This window comes from Mustela nigripes, chromosome 5, assembly GCF_022355385.1.
Source record: "Mustela nigripes isolate SB6536 chromosome 5, MUSNIG.SB6536, whole genome shotgun sequence".
NCBI lineage: Eukaryota > Metazoa > Chordata > Mammalia > Carnivora > Mustelidae > Mustela > Mustela nigripes.
In genome coordinates this window covers 127,600,524-127,614,541 of record NC_081561.1, presented here as the reverse complement: position 1 = coordinate 127,614,541, position 14,018 = coordinate 127,600,524, and the positions used below count along the sequence as shown (strand labels likewise).

General features: G+C 48.9%; 1 protein-coding gene across 6 annotated transcripts; it reads left to right on the top strand.

Annotated features, from left to right (window-relative positions):
• The first annotated feature begins 1,724 nt into the window (after positions 1-1,724).
• On the top strand, positions 1,725-14,018 carry ZBTB24 (zinc finger and BTB domain containing 24). 6 transcript variants are annotated; one of them, XM_059401188.1, is made up of 8 exons: positions 1,725-1,838; positions 2,145-2,324; positions 2,498-3,480; positions 5,825-5,992; positions 6,455-6,538; positions 7,446-7,529; positions 11,284-11,365; positions 12,336-12,423. In XM_059401188.1, the coding sequence occupies exons 2-8, from the start codon at positions 2,302-2,304 to the stop codon at positions 12,340-12,342; spliced, it is 1,431 nt and encodes a 476-aa protein (XP_059257171.1). In that variant the 5' UTR covers positions 1,725-1,838; positions 2,145-2,301; the 3' UTR covers positions 12,343-12,423. The 6 variants fall into 6 exon arrangements, 5 of the variants coding, with proteins under 5 accessions (XP_059257171.1, XP_059257172.1, XP_059257169.1 ...); XM_059401186.1 differs by having other exon boundaries at positions 1,728-1,838; positions 2,270-2,324; positions 12,385-14,018; XM_059401185.1 differs by having other exon boundaries at positions 1,728-1,838; positions 12,385-14,018.

Below are 14,018 nucleotides of genomic sequence, written 5' to 3'. Positions count from 1 at the left end.
CTTGGAGGCTGGGGCGCCTGGGTGGCTCAGTTGGTTAAGCATCTGCCTTTGGCTCAGGTCATGATCCCTGGATCCTGGGATAGAGCCCCACATCGGGCTCCCTACTTCGTGGGGAGTCTGCTTCTGCCTCTGCCCCTCCCCTCTGCTCCTGCTCTCTCTCTCTCTGAAATAAATAAAAATCCTTAAAATAAATAAATAAATCTTGAAGGCTAATAGGTGGCATGCTGGAGATCTGGAAGTATATATTGGGAGGGATAAATTATAGATGGTCCCTGACTGATGACAGTGTGACTTGGAATTTTTGGATTTTACAATGATGTGGAAAGCAATACATATTCAGTAGAAACTGTACTTCAGATTTTGAATTTTGATCATTTGCCAGGCTAGTGGTGCTGGTCACTGGCGGCGAGCTGCAGCTCCCAGTCAGCCACTTAATCACAGTGAGGGTAAACGACCCATACACTTAGACATACACAACCACTCCGTACCCGGACAGCCACTGGTTTTCACTTTCAGTGCAGTATTCAATAAATTACAGGAGTGAATAACGAACATTTACTACAAAATAGGCTTCCTGTTAGAAGGCCAAATATCTGATTTGGATCAGCTGCAGGTCCATGTCTATGTTCCGAGTACGTTTAAGGTAAGCTATGATGTTCAGTCAGTTTGGTGTATTAAATGACTTACAATATTTTTAACTTATGATATTTTCAAATTACGATGGGTCTATCACCACACAGCCTCATTGTAAATGGAGGAAGATCTGTGTAAGCAATTAGGTACTGGTGAATCATAAACTGAGAGAATGAAAATGCTGAAATAGTTGGAGAGAGAAGTAGGAGGGGGCTGGTAGGCCATATCAAGAAGCTTGGCCTTCATCAGGAGGGTACATGGGAGTCACGCTGGATTTTAATCAGGAGAGTGACTCCAGTCTCTGGCCTTCATCAGGAGGGTACATGGGAGTCACGCTGGATTTTAATCAGGAGAGTGACTCCAGTCTCTGGATGTGATCTGCACTTGGAGAGCTCTCCCTCCTCCTGTGCATTGGAGAGGACAGGACTGCAAGGAAGACTGGTCAGAAAGACAATGAAAGCCTGAATAAGCACAACGCTAATTCTAATCCTAGTAGATATGAACTCAACCAAACACTAAATCCATTACCCACCTAATACTGGTTACCCCACAGCCACCCATCCCAGCTGACACTGGTGTTAACGTCTCCATTTTACAGGTACAGTAACCAGGTTGAGAGGATGAGGGCTCTGCCCAAGATTACTCAGTACCCAGTTCCGTCTGACTAGATCGCCTCTCTTCACTCCCTTGCACTAGGCATAGGAAGTGGGAAGGAAAAGGAGAAGACATGTGCAAAATAATTAGGAGGCAAATAATAATAATTATTACATTAGCATTACACGAAGACAGTGGTGATGACGGTAAGGAAGGCAAAGGCTATTTCATTCATTCGTCTCACACTCAACGTGAGCTTCCGCGCCTGGGAAAAGACAAAGCTGGTTAAGTGCCGAGGACAGACATCCTGTCGAACGCGGCCGAAAACTTACACCGTCGCAGCGACAACGCCACGCCCCATCCGCCGCCTCCGGTGCTCCGCAGTCGCCACAGCGGCCCCGCCCCGGGCGCCTCCGCGGCCACGTGGTCCGGCGTCCGCGCGCAGGCTCCCGGCGCCGGCGCTTCCGGGTTGGCGGCGGCGTCGCGGGAGCCCCAGTCCGGGGCGGGGGGGCGCAGGAGCCCCGGCGGCGGGTTCTGCGGAGCGGGGCGCCAGGGCGGCCCCGGCGGCAGTGCTCCCGCCAGGCAGCCGGGTGGGCCGGGCGCCCCGAAAGGTAGGTCTGCCCCGGACTCGCCAGCCGTGGGCGCGGGATCGCGGCCGTGTCGGGCGCTCCCCAGCCCTGCGCTCCCCTGTCCCGCCCGAGGGGGCCCAGGCCGTGGTGGGGGCCCAGCCACGCGGGGCCGGGGTGGGGGTGGGGGAGAGTCGCCTCCCGCCAGTTCGGGCGCTGCCTGGCGGCCAGTCTGGGCGATCGTGCCACCCCCTTGCCGAGGGAGGCCCGATGCGCCTCCGGTTTTTACTCAGTTGCAGCTATCTCCAGATTCGTGTACATTTTCTTTGCCTCTTTTCTATGTTTTCACAGGCAAAATGGTTAAAAATGCGTGAAATCGAGACATTGTAGTTCCCACTCTAATCTGTGCAACTGTGGAAAGTTAGTGCTGGGAAAGGACTTTCAAGATGGTTGATTCCCATTCCTTAATTTTACAGAGGAGAAAACAGACCCCGGAGAAGTAGCGCGGATGTTGGAAAGTCACCTAGCTAGGTAACGGTGTGACAGGGATGAGAGTCGCGGTCTCGGTTTGTAAGTCCACTCCTGAACGTGGTAAATGGTCAAATTCATTTAACCGTGTGATGTGAATCGTAGGTTCGCTTGGGCCAGGTTTAATCTGTGTAGATGATGAGTCCTCCTTTTTAATCATTATTTTCTTATTTCAGGCTTCACGCTTCTTGGCCTCTACAGAAAATGGCAGAAACGTCATCAGAGCCTTCTGGGCAGCTCGTTGTACACTCAGACACTCACAGCGACACTGTTCTGGCCAGTTTTGAGGATCAGCGGAAGAAAGGCTTTCTCTGTGACATCACGTTAATCGTGGAGAATGTGCATTTCCGGGCTCACAAAGCCTTACTCGCGGCCAGTAGTGAATACTTCTCAATGATGTTTGCTGAAGAGGGGGAGATCGGCCAGTCCATTTACATGCTGGAAGGCATGGTTGCCGACATATTTGGTATCCTGCTGGAGTTCATCTACACGGGTTGTCTCCAGGCCAGCGAGAAAAGCACAGAACAAATTCTGGCCACTGCTCAGTTCTTAAAGGTCTATGACCTGGTAAAGGCTTACACAGATTTTCAGAATAATCACAGCTCCCCAAAGCCAACGCCTCTGAACACCGTTGGCGCTCCGGTGGTGGTGATTTCTAATAAGAAAAATGGTCCTCCGAAACGGAAGCGGGGGAGACCGAGAAAAGTCAACAGTGGGCAGGAGGGGAAATCACAACTGGCTGCCGAGGAAGAAATACAGCTGAGAGTAAACAATTCAGTTCAAAATAGACACAACTTTGTGGTGAAAGAGGCAGATGGTGGCACACTGAATGAACAGATTCCAGTGAAAGATCTGGAAGAGCCCGAGCCTGCCTGTGAGCCGGGCAGAGGGGAGGAAATGCCTGCTGAGAAAGACGAGAACTGTGATCCCAAGACCCAGGATGGGCAGGACAGCAAGAGTCGGTACAGCAAGCGGAGGATTCAGAGGTCCGTCAAGCTTAAAGATTACAAACTTGGCGGGGATGAAGACGAGCAGAGTTCAGCCAAAAGGGTCTGTGGAAGGAGAAGGCGCCCAGGGGGCCCTGAGGCCTGTTGTAAGGACTGTGGCAAAGTGTTTAAGTACAATCACTTTTTGGCAGTCCACCAGAGGAGCCACACGGGTAATTGTCCTTTCGCAGCTTAGTGGGGCACGTTTTGGAGGGATGATGGTGATAGCATTCGTTGATTGTGCAACTTCCGGGTGATGGGCCTTATAATAAGATCTTTATGTATATGGTCCTGCAGCTAGTTCTCACAACAGGCCTGTGAAATAGGGAATGTTATCTCTTTTGGACAGACAAAGAGACCAAGTCCCAGAAATAATTTGCCCAGGTCAGCTATTTAGTGACAGAGCTGGGATTTGAACCCCGGTAGCCTGGTGGCAGAACCCTGTTTTTACTTGGCCTCATTGGTTCAAGGCTTTAAGACCCGGATGTCATACTCTAGCCAGAGTTACTTGGCTTTCTGATTTGTAAACATTCTTCATCTTGACCGCTATCGCTCTGCTTCTGCCCAGGTCTGTGGGGACAACTTTCTCATTCCGCCATCTAGCTGTAAATGTCTTCTCTTCCGTCCTTCTGGCCCAGCACTGGCCAGTAGACCCGTTTGTGAGGACAGAAATGTTCTGTCTGCGCCATCTAATATGGTGCTCGCCAGCCACGTGTGATTTTGAGCACTTGACATGTGGTGAACGTGACTGAGGAACTGAGTTTTTTATTTTAATTAACTGGCACCATGTTGGACAGTGCAGCCCGAGGCAGAAATCCCTTTCTCTTTTTGAGCTCTCCCTTCCTTAACTCACTCTGCTTTGGGTCAGGTTGTAGTTAACCAGCTAAACACCCCTCAACCTAATTGTAAACTTCAGTCTAGGGACCAGAGCTAGTTAAGCCTCCTCTCCTCCAGCAGAGCTAGCCGTGTGGTTCTCAACCTGACCACACAGTAGAATCACGTAGGGAGCATCTAAAACTGCCCGTGACTGAGCGCCAGCCCCCAGAGCTCCTGGTTTGATTGGGGCCTTGGTGTTTTTGAAAAATGGGTTGAGAACCCCGAATTCTGGCTCTTTAAACAAAGTAGACCCTTGGGAAATATTTGTTGCTCTGTAATAGAGGATAGTGTAGAGAGTTGACTAGTTCTGTAATATTTGTTAAGGGAAACAGCACTTGGATCTTCCCTCTTGTCCCCAGTCTTCTTACATTTTGCAGTGACTCACTCTTGCCTGGGTCTGTGTTCGACCCATTTCAGTGGCTACCAGTAGATCCATACAGTTTGAAACTCCCATCTTGCAGTTCCAGAAAAATTTTCAGGGATTATTTCACGGATAATATCTCCCATCGGTTTTCTGTGCTCTCTCTTTATAGAATTCCCTGGAATTTGGATGTTGAACCTCTGGACCCACCACCCTCTAAAGTACTTACCTCTTAATTCCCATCACTTTCAGCTTTACATTCTAGGGGATTTCCCCTTTATCTTTAAACTCTTAAGAGTTTTGTTTCTATGCTGTTTTACTTCTAGGAGCCTTTTTTTTATTCTCTATAAATTCCTTTTTTTTTTTTTTTTTTTTTGGGTTCCCAGTGTAGTATCTTCCCTCTGTGAGCATGTTAATGACAGCAGTCGCTTGTTTGTCAGCCCCTAGCTTTCCCTTGGGCAGCCTCTGTTTTCCACAAGTTGACCTTTTTTCTTAGGTGATTTGGTATCTGTTTCAGCTACTAGAAGGCCTTCCTTGAATGGTGATGTTTTGAAAAATCACATTTAATCCTGTGTTGGAATCGTTGACTGCAAGCTGCTGGCCACCACGAGGGTGTGGAGCAGGCCTGTGGCCGGTGATGTCACTGGGGGTGGCGTGGCTGGACCCCACCCCATCCCCCACACCTGGCTGCGCAGCTGCAGCCCTCTTACCCTGGCCCACCACATTCCTGAAGATGTTCTGCCCTCCCACCGGAGGCTCTGGGCCTGGCTGCCAGTGACTAGAGCAGGAGCAGGGGAGGCTGGGCAGAGTCTCATCACCCCAAATGTAAACTTGGACTTGCTGTCCCTGGGGAAGTCCCACTCCACTGTACCTGGAGACCCTGAGTCCAGAGGCTTTTATCGTCTTCAGAGAACAGCCCACATCCTTTATTGGGGAGCGGGCTGGCATTCTGGGTCCTTGGGCCTTGTCGGGGGGTCTCAGTGCCTTTGGCACAGACTGTCATATATCCCCCTCCTTACCCCCTTTCTCAGAGATGACAAGTGCCACCAATTCCTGGGCATTGTGGAGGCTCTTTCTTGGGTTGTATCTCAGCAGTCCTCACTGCTGGCATCAGACTCATCTGTTCCGGCTTGCCAGACTTTATTGCTGAGGTTTTCTCTCCCGTTCTGGGCATTTGGGAGATGTGCCAGTGAAGAGAAATCCCTCTATTGTTTTAATTTAGGAGGAAACCAAGATGTGCATGTTCTTGCTCGCCCTGACTTCTGGGGCTCTCATTCCAGGGGAGCGACCTTTCAAGTGTAATGAGTGCGGAAAAGGCTTTGCCCAGAAGCACTCCCTGCAGGTCCACACCCGGATGCACACAGGCGAGCGGCCCTACACCTGCACTGTGTGCAGCAAGGCTCTCACCACCAAGCACTCGCTGCTGGAGCACATGAGCCTGCATTCAGGTAGCTGGGCTCGCACCAGAGGGCCACCTGCCGTCGGGGTCCTGGGCTGGGCGTTCCTGTGGTCACGGTGGTCTTTTCTCCGCCTGGCGACATCTCCCATGTGGTGTCTGCCTCTACCAGGCCATAGTTTAGAGTTGTGCACAGTGTTCTGGCTTAACCTAGAGCTTATAAAACAGCTGCTGGGAGCTCAACGTACACGTTTTGATTAACTCCCAGAGCTTAGAAATTTTTTACTTGGGTGACTTGGGGAAACTTGAATTCTCCAGTTCTGCCCCAGTCCCCACCACTCCCTACTGCCTCACATACCTTTGCACATTTTTGGTACTGTGCTTTGACTCTGAGGTCATTTGGGTACTTAGGCAAGTCATTTGTATCATTCATGGAAAATGGGGACCTGGGCCCACCGTGTTATAGTTCTTTATAGTTTTTGCGGGTTTTAGTGTCTTGTTTTTTCTTTGGCAGGACAGAAGTCTTTCACCTGTGATCAGTGTGGAAAATATTTCAGCCAGAAAAGGCAACTAAAGAGCCATTACCGAGTTCATACAGGTACAATAAAGGGAGGGAAAAATTTGGTGGGGGAGAAACATAAATACAAATTACTTCTGAAATAGTAGGGTCCTACTGTGGAAGATAATTAGTCTTTAGGGAAAGAATCTTAAAAAGCAATGTGAATTAGAGGTCCTGATGGAATTGTCTATTACCTTGTAATTTATATTTAATTTTATACTACAGTTTGGTGCCATATACAGAAACCCTACAGGATTGATATCTTTCAAAAGTGCCAGTTGAGGGGCACCTGGGTGGCTCAGTGGGTTAAGCCTCTGCCTTCAGCTCAGGTCATGATCTCAGGGTCCTGGGATCGAGCCCCGCAGTGGGCTCTCTGCTCAGCAGGGAGTCTGCTTCCCCCCACCTCCCCACCTGCCTGCATCTCTGCCTACTTGTGATTGATATCTCTCTCTCTCTCTCTCTCTCTCTGTCAAATTAATAAAATAAAATAAACTTAAAAAAAAAAAAAAGGTGCCAGTTGACTAAGAGGGCACCAGTTGATGGGTTACTAATGGTAGTTGGACAGAAATATCCCCACCTCATAGCTGTCAGTGCTGGCTTTCCCCCACCTAGCTTCTTCTCCCCTGCCAGCTGATAAGAAATAAATGAGGGGTTGGGAGTGACATGGAGTCAGTTGGCCACAGTCACACCCATGCTTCAGGGGGGAAAGAAAATTACTTTTAGGGAGATTGGAAGGGGCCCAGCTCTCCTGGGGAAGCAGTGAGTTGCAATGCATAGGAAAATATTACCTGTCCCCAAATTAATAAAAAAAAATTGTTGTTGTTTTAATTAAGGTGCCATATTTAAAGTGATTATTTTTCAGGGCAGTGCTTTAACACAAATCACTGAAGAAATGCAGGGAGAGAGCGCATACATGCACTGACACTTTTTTTATTGTTGCGACAAGGCCACTCATTACCGGAATGCAACCACTGCCATCGCAAGTTCATGGACGTGTCTCAGCTAAAGAAACATCTACGAACACACACAGGTAATAAAACTCCCATCTCGGCCTTCCTTTCTGGTATACGTCACATTTGCAGAGGGGTGAGAAGGAGTCCCCTCCTCAGGCTCCATTTATCACAAATTGGGTGGGAATTTTAGATGACCATTTAAAAGCCCAAGGCAGAAGGCTGTCAACACCATTCTGTGGGGAGATACTGACCCTATTTCTTAGCAATGCAGAGATGGCTTACTGAGCACTATTCCTGTATGAAAATTCATTTGAGGGGCGCCAGGGTGGCTCTGTCAGTTGAGCGTCTGACTCTTAATCTCAGCTCAGGGCTTGATCTCAGGGTCGTGAGTTCAAGTCCCGCTTTGGGCCCCACACTGGCTGTGGAGCATACTTAAAAAAAAGAAAAGAAAAGAAAATCCATTTAATACCACAAAATAGTACAAGTCTGAGTCTGGTTCTGTTCTCTGGTTCTCAGTGAAGTACACTAAGAGTGTACTTCAGTGCTGAAGATTACTGAGATAATTTTTTTAAGAAAAGAAAGTAAAACAAAACAAACACAAAGGTGGCATAGGCACCAAGGGTTTTCCCACTTGTTCCCCAAAACCCATACTTCAAACTTAAGCATCGCCGCCTCTAGAAAAATCAGCTTCAGGGATAAAGAGGAGGCAGGTCAAATTCTTTAATTTAAGAACAGCAAAGAGGGGTGCCTGGGTGGCTCAGTAGTTAAGTGTCTGGCTTTGGCTTAGGCCCTGATCCCAGGATTCTGGGATCGAGCCCCATGTCGGGCTCCCTGCTCAGCAGGAGTCAGCTTCTCCCTCTCCCCCTGCTTGTGTTTCTTCTCTTGCTGTGTCTGTCTCTCTGTGTCAAATAAATAAATAAAATCTTAAAAAAAAAAAAAAAAAAAACAAACAGCAAAGGAAAAGTGCAGGTCTTTTAGACCTTTTGGTAAGGAGCACGTCTTACGAATGAACCTGTTAGATCTTCTAAGAAAAGCTTCCTTTTACAGTTTGGCTCTTTAATGTTTCACTTAAATTGTTTCCTAAAATTATGTATCAGATTAACTTATACTGCTTTGGACATTTTTTAATAAACACAAGTTCTTCTCCTTAAACGAATTTGTTTTCTCAAAATAAGTGGCTCATAGAGTAGGAGTTCTGTGAAAAGGGGTCTCTCTATAATCTTTCTGCGGATGTTATCATTAATAGGTTTTGTGACATTTAATTCACCCACAGAACAGCTCCTGGGTCCCAGGCACCGCTCTGTCTGGGTGCTGAGGCTGCAGCAGTGGTGAGTGAGGTGGCCAGAGCCGCCGCTGCAGGCCAGGGAAGACAAAGGACAGTGACTACTTAGCATGTTAGGTGGGGCCCGAGGCCATGGAGAGCTAAACGCTCAGGAAGGGGGTTAGGATGTGGGAAGTGGCGCTGCCCCTGTCTGTGTCTGAGAAGGCCTCACTGATGAGGGGACACCTTGGATATAGATCTGAATGCTCTGGGAGGGAGACAGCCATTGCTGCTGCACAGGGGAAGAGCATCCCATGCAGAGGGAACAGCAGGTGCAAAGCCTGGAGACACAAGAGTTTCCAGCTTGTCCGAGAACTGCCAGGCCGGTGGGCATCAGAAGGCTTCAGGTAGGGGCACAGCCACGGCAACTGGAGTCTGTGTAACGGGGCTTCTTGGTCGAGCAGCTGAGGCTCAGGCCTCAATCCCCTGAGAAGCTTTAAAAAAAGAAAAACCTGGTCCCAACCCCAGAGAATCTGAGTGAATTAACCTTGGGTAGGGCCTCGGAACTGCTAGGTGTAAAAATGTCCTAGGTGAATCTGGTGTGCCCTCAGGCTTCCAAACACTGGAGGCCACAATAAAGACTGGATTTTGCTCCCAGCGAGGTGATACGACTTAGAATTTGTATAGGATCATCCCAGCTTCGGTGTGGGGTGGGGCGAGAGACCTGTTCGAAGGCTGTTGCAGTAATCTGGGGCTTGCACAGTGTGGTGGCCGTGGAAGTGGTCCCAAGTGGCCCGGTCCAGGTAGATCCTGAGGGCCTGTATGTTCCTGGAAAGAATTTCCATGATTTTAAAAACTTGAAGACAGAAAGACTTCTCAGATGTTGTCAACCCAGATGGCACCGAATGGTAGGGTGAACACTGTTAGTATGTTTCCGAAATGGACCTTGACACGACGAGTAGGTCCTCAGTCTTTGCATCTGAAGAAAGGAGCACATACCCTGGTGTCAGCGTGGGCCCCAGCTCTGGTTTGGGAAGCCTAGGGAGGAGAATGCGGTGGCCTGGCTTTCACCTTCTGAGTGGTAAGAGTAGCTAACGCGGAGATGCTGACTTGCCCAAGCTGGCACCGGCGTGCCGTGCCTGGATGGAGCTTGGAGAGCTGTCTGGCATCAGTTTTCCAGCAGAGGCTGTGGAAGGGAAGCCCCGCTTCCAACTGCACCCACCCGCAGCTGTTACCTGGTTAAGTGGGATTTTGTTCGTTCTTTTCTTTAAATGCATAGTTCCCTTGCCTGCATGAGGACCACTTACTTCCATTTCCGGAGGATGGGACAGTCTGTCGGGTGTATGCGCGGTGTACAGACTAATGCCGAAGAAACGGTTGTTGAAACTTTACGAATTCCTTGTGGAGCCTGGAGCAGCCTTGTTTTTCGTGGACCTTAGTTTCCACTCTGGGAAATGCATTCATTCATCAGGGGTTTCTGGGACGTTGTGCCAGGCCTGATTCCAGGCACAGGGGTAGTGGGAGTGGATGAGCCCACCAAGTGCCCTGCGAATTGGGGAGAGGGATGAGAAAGAACACGGACAGTCTGTGAAGTGGGGCTAGCACTGTGGGAACACGGACGGGAGAAGGGGACGAAGGACTGTTGGCTCCGGAGGCGGGAGGGGAGGACACTGCTCTTGGTGGTGGTGAGGCCTCCATGCTGGAAAAGTGACATTTGAGCAGAGACTTGAAGTCAGTACAGATGGTGAACCACAGTGGGAATCCCCTAGGTGACATGTGCTGGGGGAGGGGTGCTGGGTGCAGGAGCCCCGCATGGGGCTTGCTCGGGTTGGGGTGTCTGGTGACTCTCCATAGGGCCTGGAAGGCTGAGCAGTGAGCAAAGGGAGAGTGGCTGGTGAGGTTAGAAAAGCTTAGGACAAGGACCGGGGCTGGGCAGACAGATACATGATGCCTTCCGTGTAGGCTTAGGGCTTTGGTTTTTATCTCCAGATGGGAACAGGGGGCCTTGGAGTGTTTGCAGCAGAGGTGTGAAATGATCAGACTGCCTGCAGGGTCACTGTGGTCGCCACATTTACTGTGGACAGCAGGGGAGCTGGGACAGAAGTGGGCAGACCCGTTCGGCTGCTGCAGAGAGACGGCGGTGGTAGTGAGGTGGTGAGAAGTGGTCAGAATCTGGGTACGTTGCAAGGCAGACATAAATGTGAATGATGTGCAAGTCACCCCAGTGCGCCGATATTCCCAGAAAGGTCCGGTATGAGAGTTGTGAGTTATCTCAGGGTGGACTGTAAGGGAGTAAATGTAGTGTTTTCTCTCGTGTCCCGTGTATAATCATGTTCCTCCTCGTCTCTGGTTTTAAGGGAAGGAACCCTATCTTACACTTTCTCTGTATCCTTTTAGCACTTAGCACCCAGTACTTAGGTACACAGTAGGGTAAGGGCTTCATTCATTCATGCTCATCAAGGAATTGAGTAGTAGTGCCTTTTTTTTTCCTTTTAATATTTTGAAACTGGGTGATTATTGCTTTTTGCTCTATGTTGGATGTATATTTCTAAATGCTGTCCCTTTTTTAGGTGAGAAGCCATTTACTTGTGAAATCTGTGGCAAATCTTTCACAGCAAAGAGTTCTCTTCAGACCCACATCAGAATCCATAGGTAAAGTTTTACAGATATTTTTCTTATATGGGAATCTTCAGTGAACCCTGTTGTTCAGTTGGATGACATATGTTACTTATACAATCTTTTTCCCCAAATTATTACACGGGTAGAACTTTCTGTGTAGTTTACTATATTTTATCTTTTCAATAAAGAAATTCGTCACTTGGGCAGAAATCGGGAAAGCTGGTCTTGGCCAACGAAAGTTTGCATTACTGATTTCATTTCTTAAATTTTTATTTTGTGCTGGGGGCTGATCCAAAGTTTAAATCTTCAGTTAAAAATAAATATTCAGGGGGTGGGGAGCAGGAGGAAAAAAACAATTAATGTTTTCTGAATAAATGTTTTTGTTCGCACAACTTCCAGATTTGATTCAGTAGTTCTTCTAAGACATGTAATTAAGGGTTACTCGGATTTTTTTTTTTTTTTTTTTTGAGAGAGGGAGGGAAGGAGCTGGGGATAGGGGGAGGAGAGGGGCAGAGGGAGAGAGAACCTAAAGCTAAAGCAGGCTTCACACTCACCGAGGAGCCCCAATACAGGGCTCGATCTCACAACCCTGAGATCATGACCTGAGTGGGAATCGAGAGTGGGAAGTTTAACTGACTGAACCACCTAGGCCCCCTACTCAAGTTTTCAATATTGAAGTCAATCCCATGTACTTAAATTTGGCCACAAAAATCTAAAAGTTGGCCATGAAGATGAAAACAAAACAAAAAGGAACTTTATGTTTAATATATAAATATTTGCTTTCTTATCTAAAATACGGACTATAGAATCATAAAATGTTATCACATGTAGCCCAGCCCCATCCACCAATCTTTCTCAGCATCCCCACCTTTTCCCTTTAGGGTTAGAAACGGAAAACCCTGAAAAGCAGTGACTTGCTCTGACTCCTTGAGTTAGTAGAACGCATGACTTACGTCTCCCAGTTGAGTTACTTTTCCTCTACTCTTGACTTCTTCTCCCTCAGGAAGTAATAGACAGAGCTGTTCTTAAAGTCCAATGTGTATTTTTTGTAGAGGAGAGAAGCCCTACTCCTGTGGCATATGTGGCAAGTCCTTCTCGGACTCCAGTGCCAAGAGGAGACACTGCATTCTGCACACGGGCAAAAAGCCTTTCTCCTGCCCGGAGTGTAACCTGCAGTTCGCGCGCTTGGACAACCTGAAGGCTCACTTGAAAATCCACAGCAAAGAGAAGCCCCCGTCAGATGCCCCCAGCGGTCCTAACACCGAGGAGGTCAGGAATATTCTCCAGCTGCAGCCGTATCAGCTCGCGGCCTCCGGAGAGCAGGAAATCCAGCTTCTTGTCACCAATTCTGTACACAACATCAACTTCATGCCGGGCCCCAGCCAGGGAATCAGCATCGTCGCCGCGGAGGGCTCTCCGAACTTGGCGGCGGAGCAGGCTGCCGACCTGGCCCTGCTCACGCAGCCACCGCAGCCGCTGCAGAACTTCCTTCTGTCCGCCCCGCAGGAGCCCACGGAGCACATGCAGGGCCTCAGCGTGATCGAGAGCCCGCTGGAGCCCGCGCAGACCGAGCCGGTGCACGTAATCACGCTCTCCAAGGAAACCCTGGAGCATCTGCATGCCCAGCGGGGGCAGGCCGCGGAGCTGCCCTTGGCAGGTGCGCCGGACCCCGCTCCGCACCTGCCGCTGCCGCCGGCCCCGCCCACCGCCCATGTGCCCGCTGCCCACGTGCCCCCGCCCGCCCCGCTGAGCCCGGACCGAAGCTGACCTGACCTGGACGCGCCTTCTGGCGGTGAACCTCTTCGGTGCACCTCGGTCCGAGGACGGCAGGCTTTCTGAACCGCTCCGAACGCAGCCTTCGGGTCCCGGGACCGCTCGCTGACGGTCCTCCCGCTCGCTGACGGTCCTCCCGCTCTCCACCCAGGCCCCAAGATGTGCGTTTCGTGTCTTGTGTGCTGTCCTGATCTGGATTTAGCCTTCGATGTTGACGAACGGTCTTCATTGTCCTCGACATCTCTGAAAGTCGTGGGTAATTTTGATTTGGGGGCACTGAATTAGACTCGAAGTCTTGAGTGTCCACGGCCACAGGTTATATGGTCTTGCTGACCTTTCCAGTTAGCTTTTCTAGAACAAAGGAAGCCCAGTACTGGTTGAATGCGGTAGAATGGTTTGTTCCACTTTTTTATTTCTCAAAGGCAACACAGTTGCTTTTCTAAGGTAAGTCAGGGCTGAATGCGACAGATGACAATGCCGGAGAATCTGTCCTTCTACTATCTTCTAATTCCCTAAGACAGAGTCACTGTCAACATTTAATCTCTGTGTGGTACAGTGGGTTCTTGTGTCATATTTAAGGGAGATTCAAAGGCATAGAAACTGAAAGTCTGTTGTAACTCAAAATGAATATAATAAAGTCAAAAAAGTACAGGATTATTTTAAAAATTTTAACTCCGCTTTTCTGAGAAACATGGATTTATTTTTTTTGGATTTACATATTTTTTAAAAGCAGGTTATTGAAAATTTAATTTAAAAGTCTAATGAAACTGGATCAAGACATTCAGCCCATAAATTCTGAATTTTTGTCAGCAGTGATACTTGTTTGATAAAGTTAAGACTCCGTTATCCTGGAATATAAGATTTTATTCAATATCATTTAAGTGTCAAATATACTCTACTGAATTCTAATTGA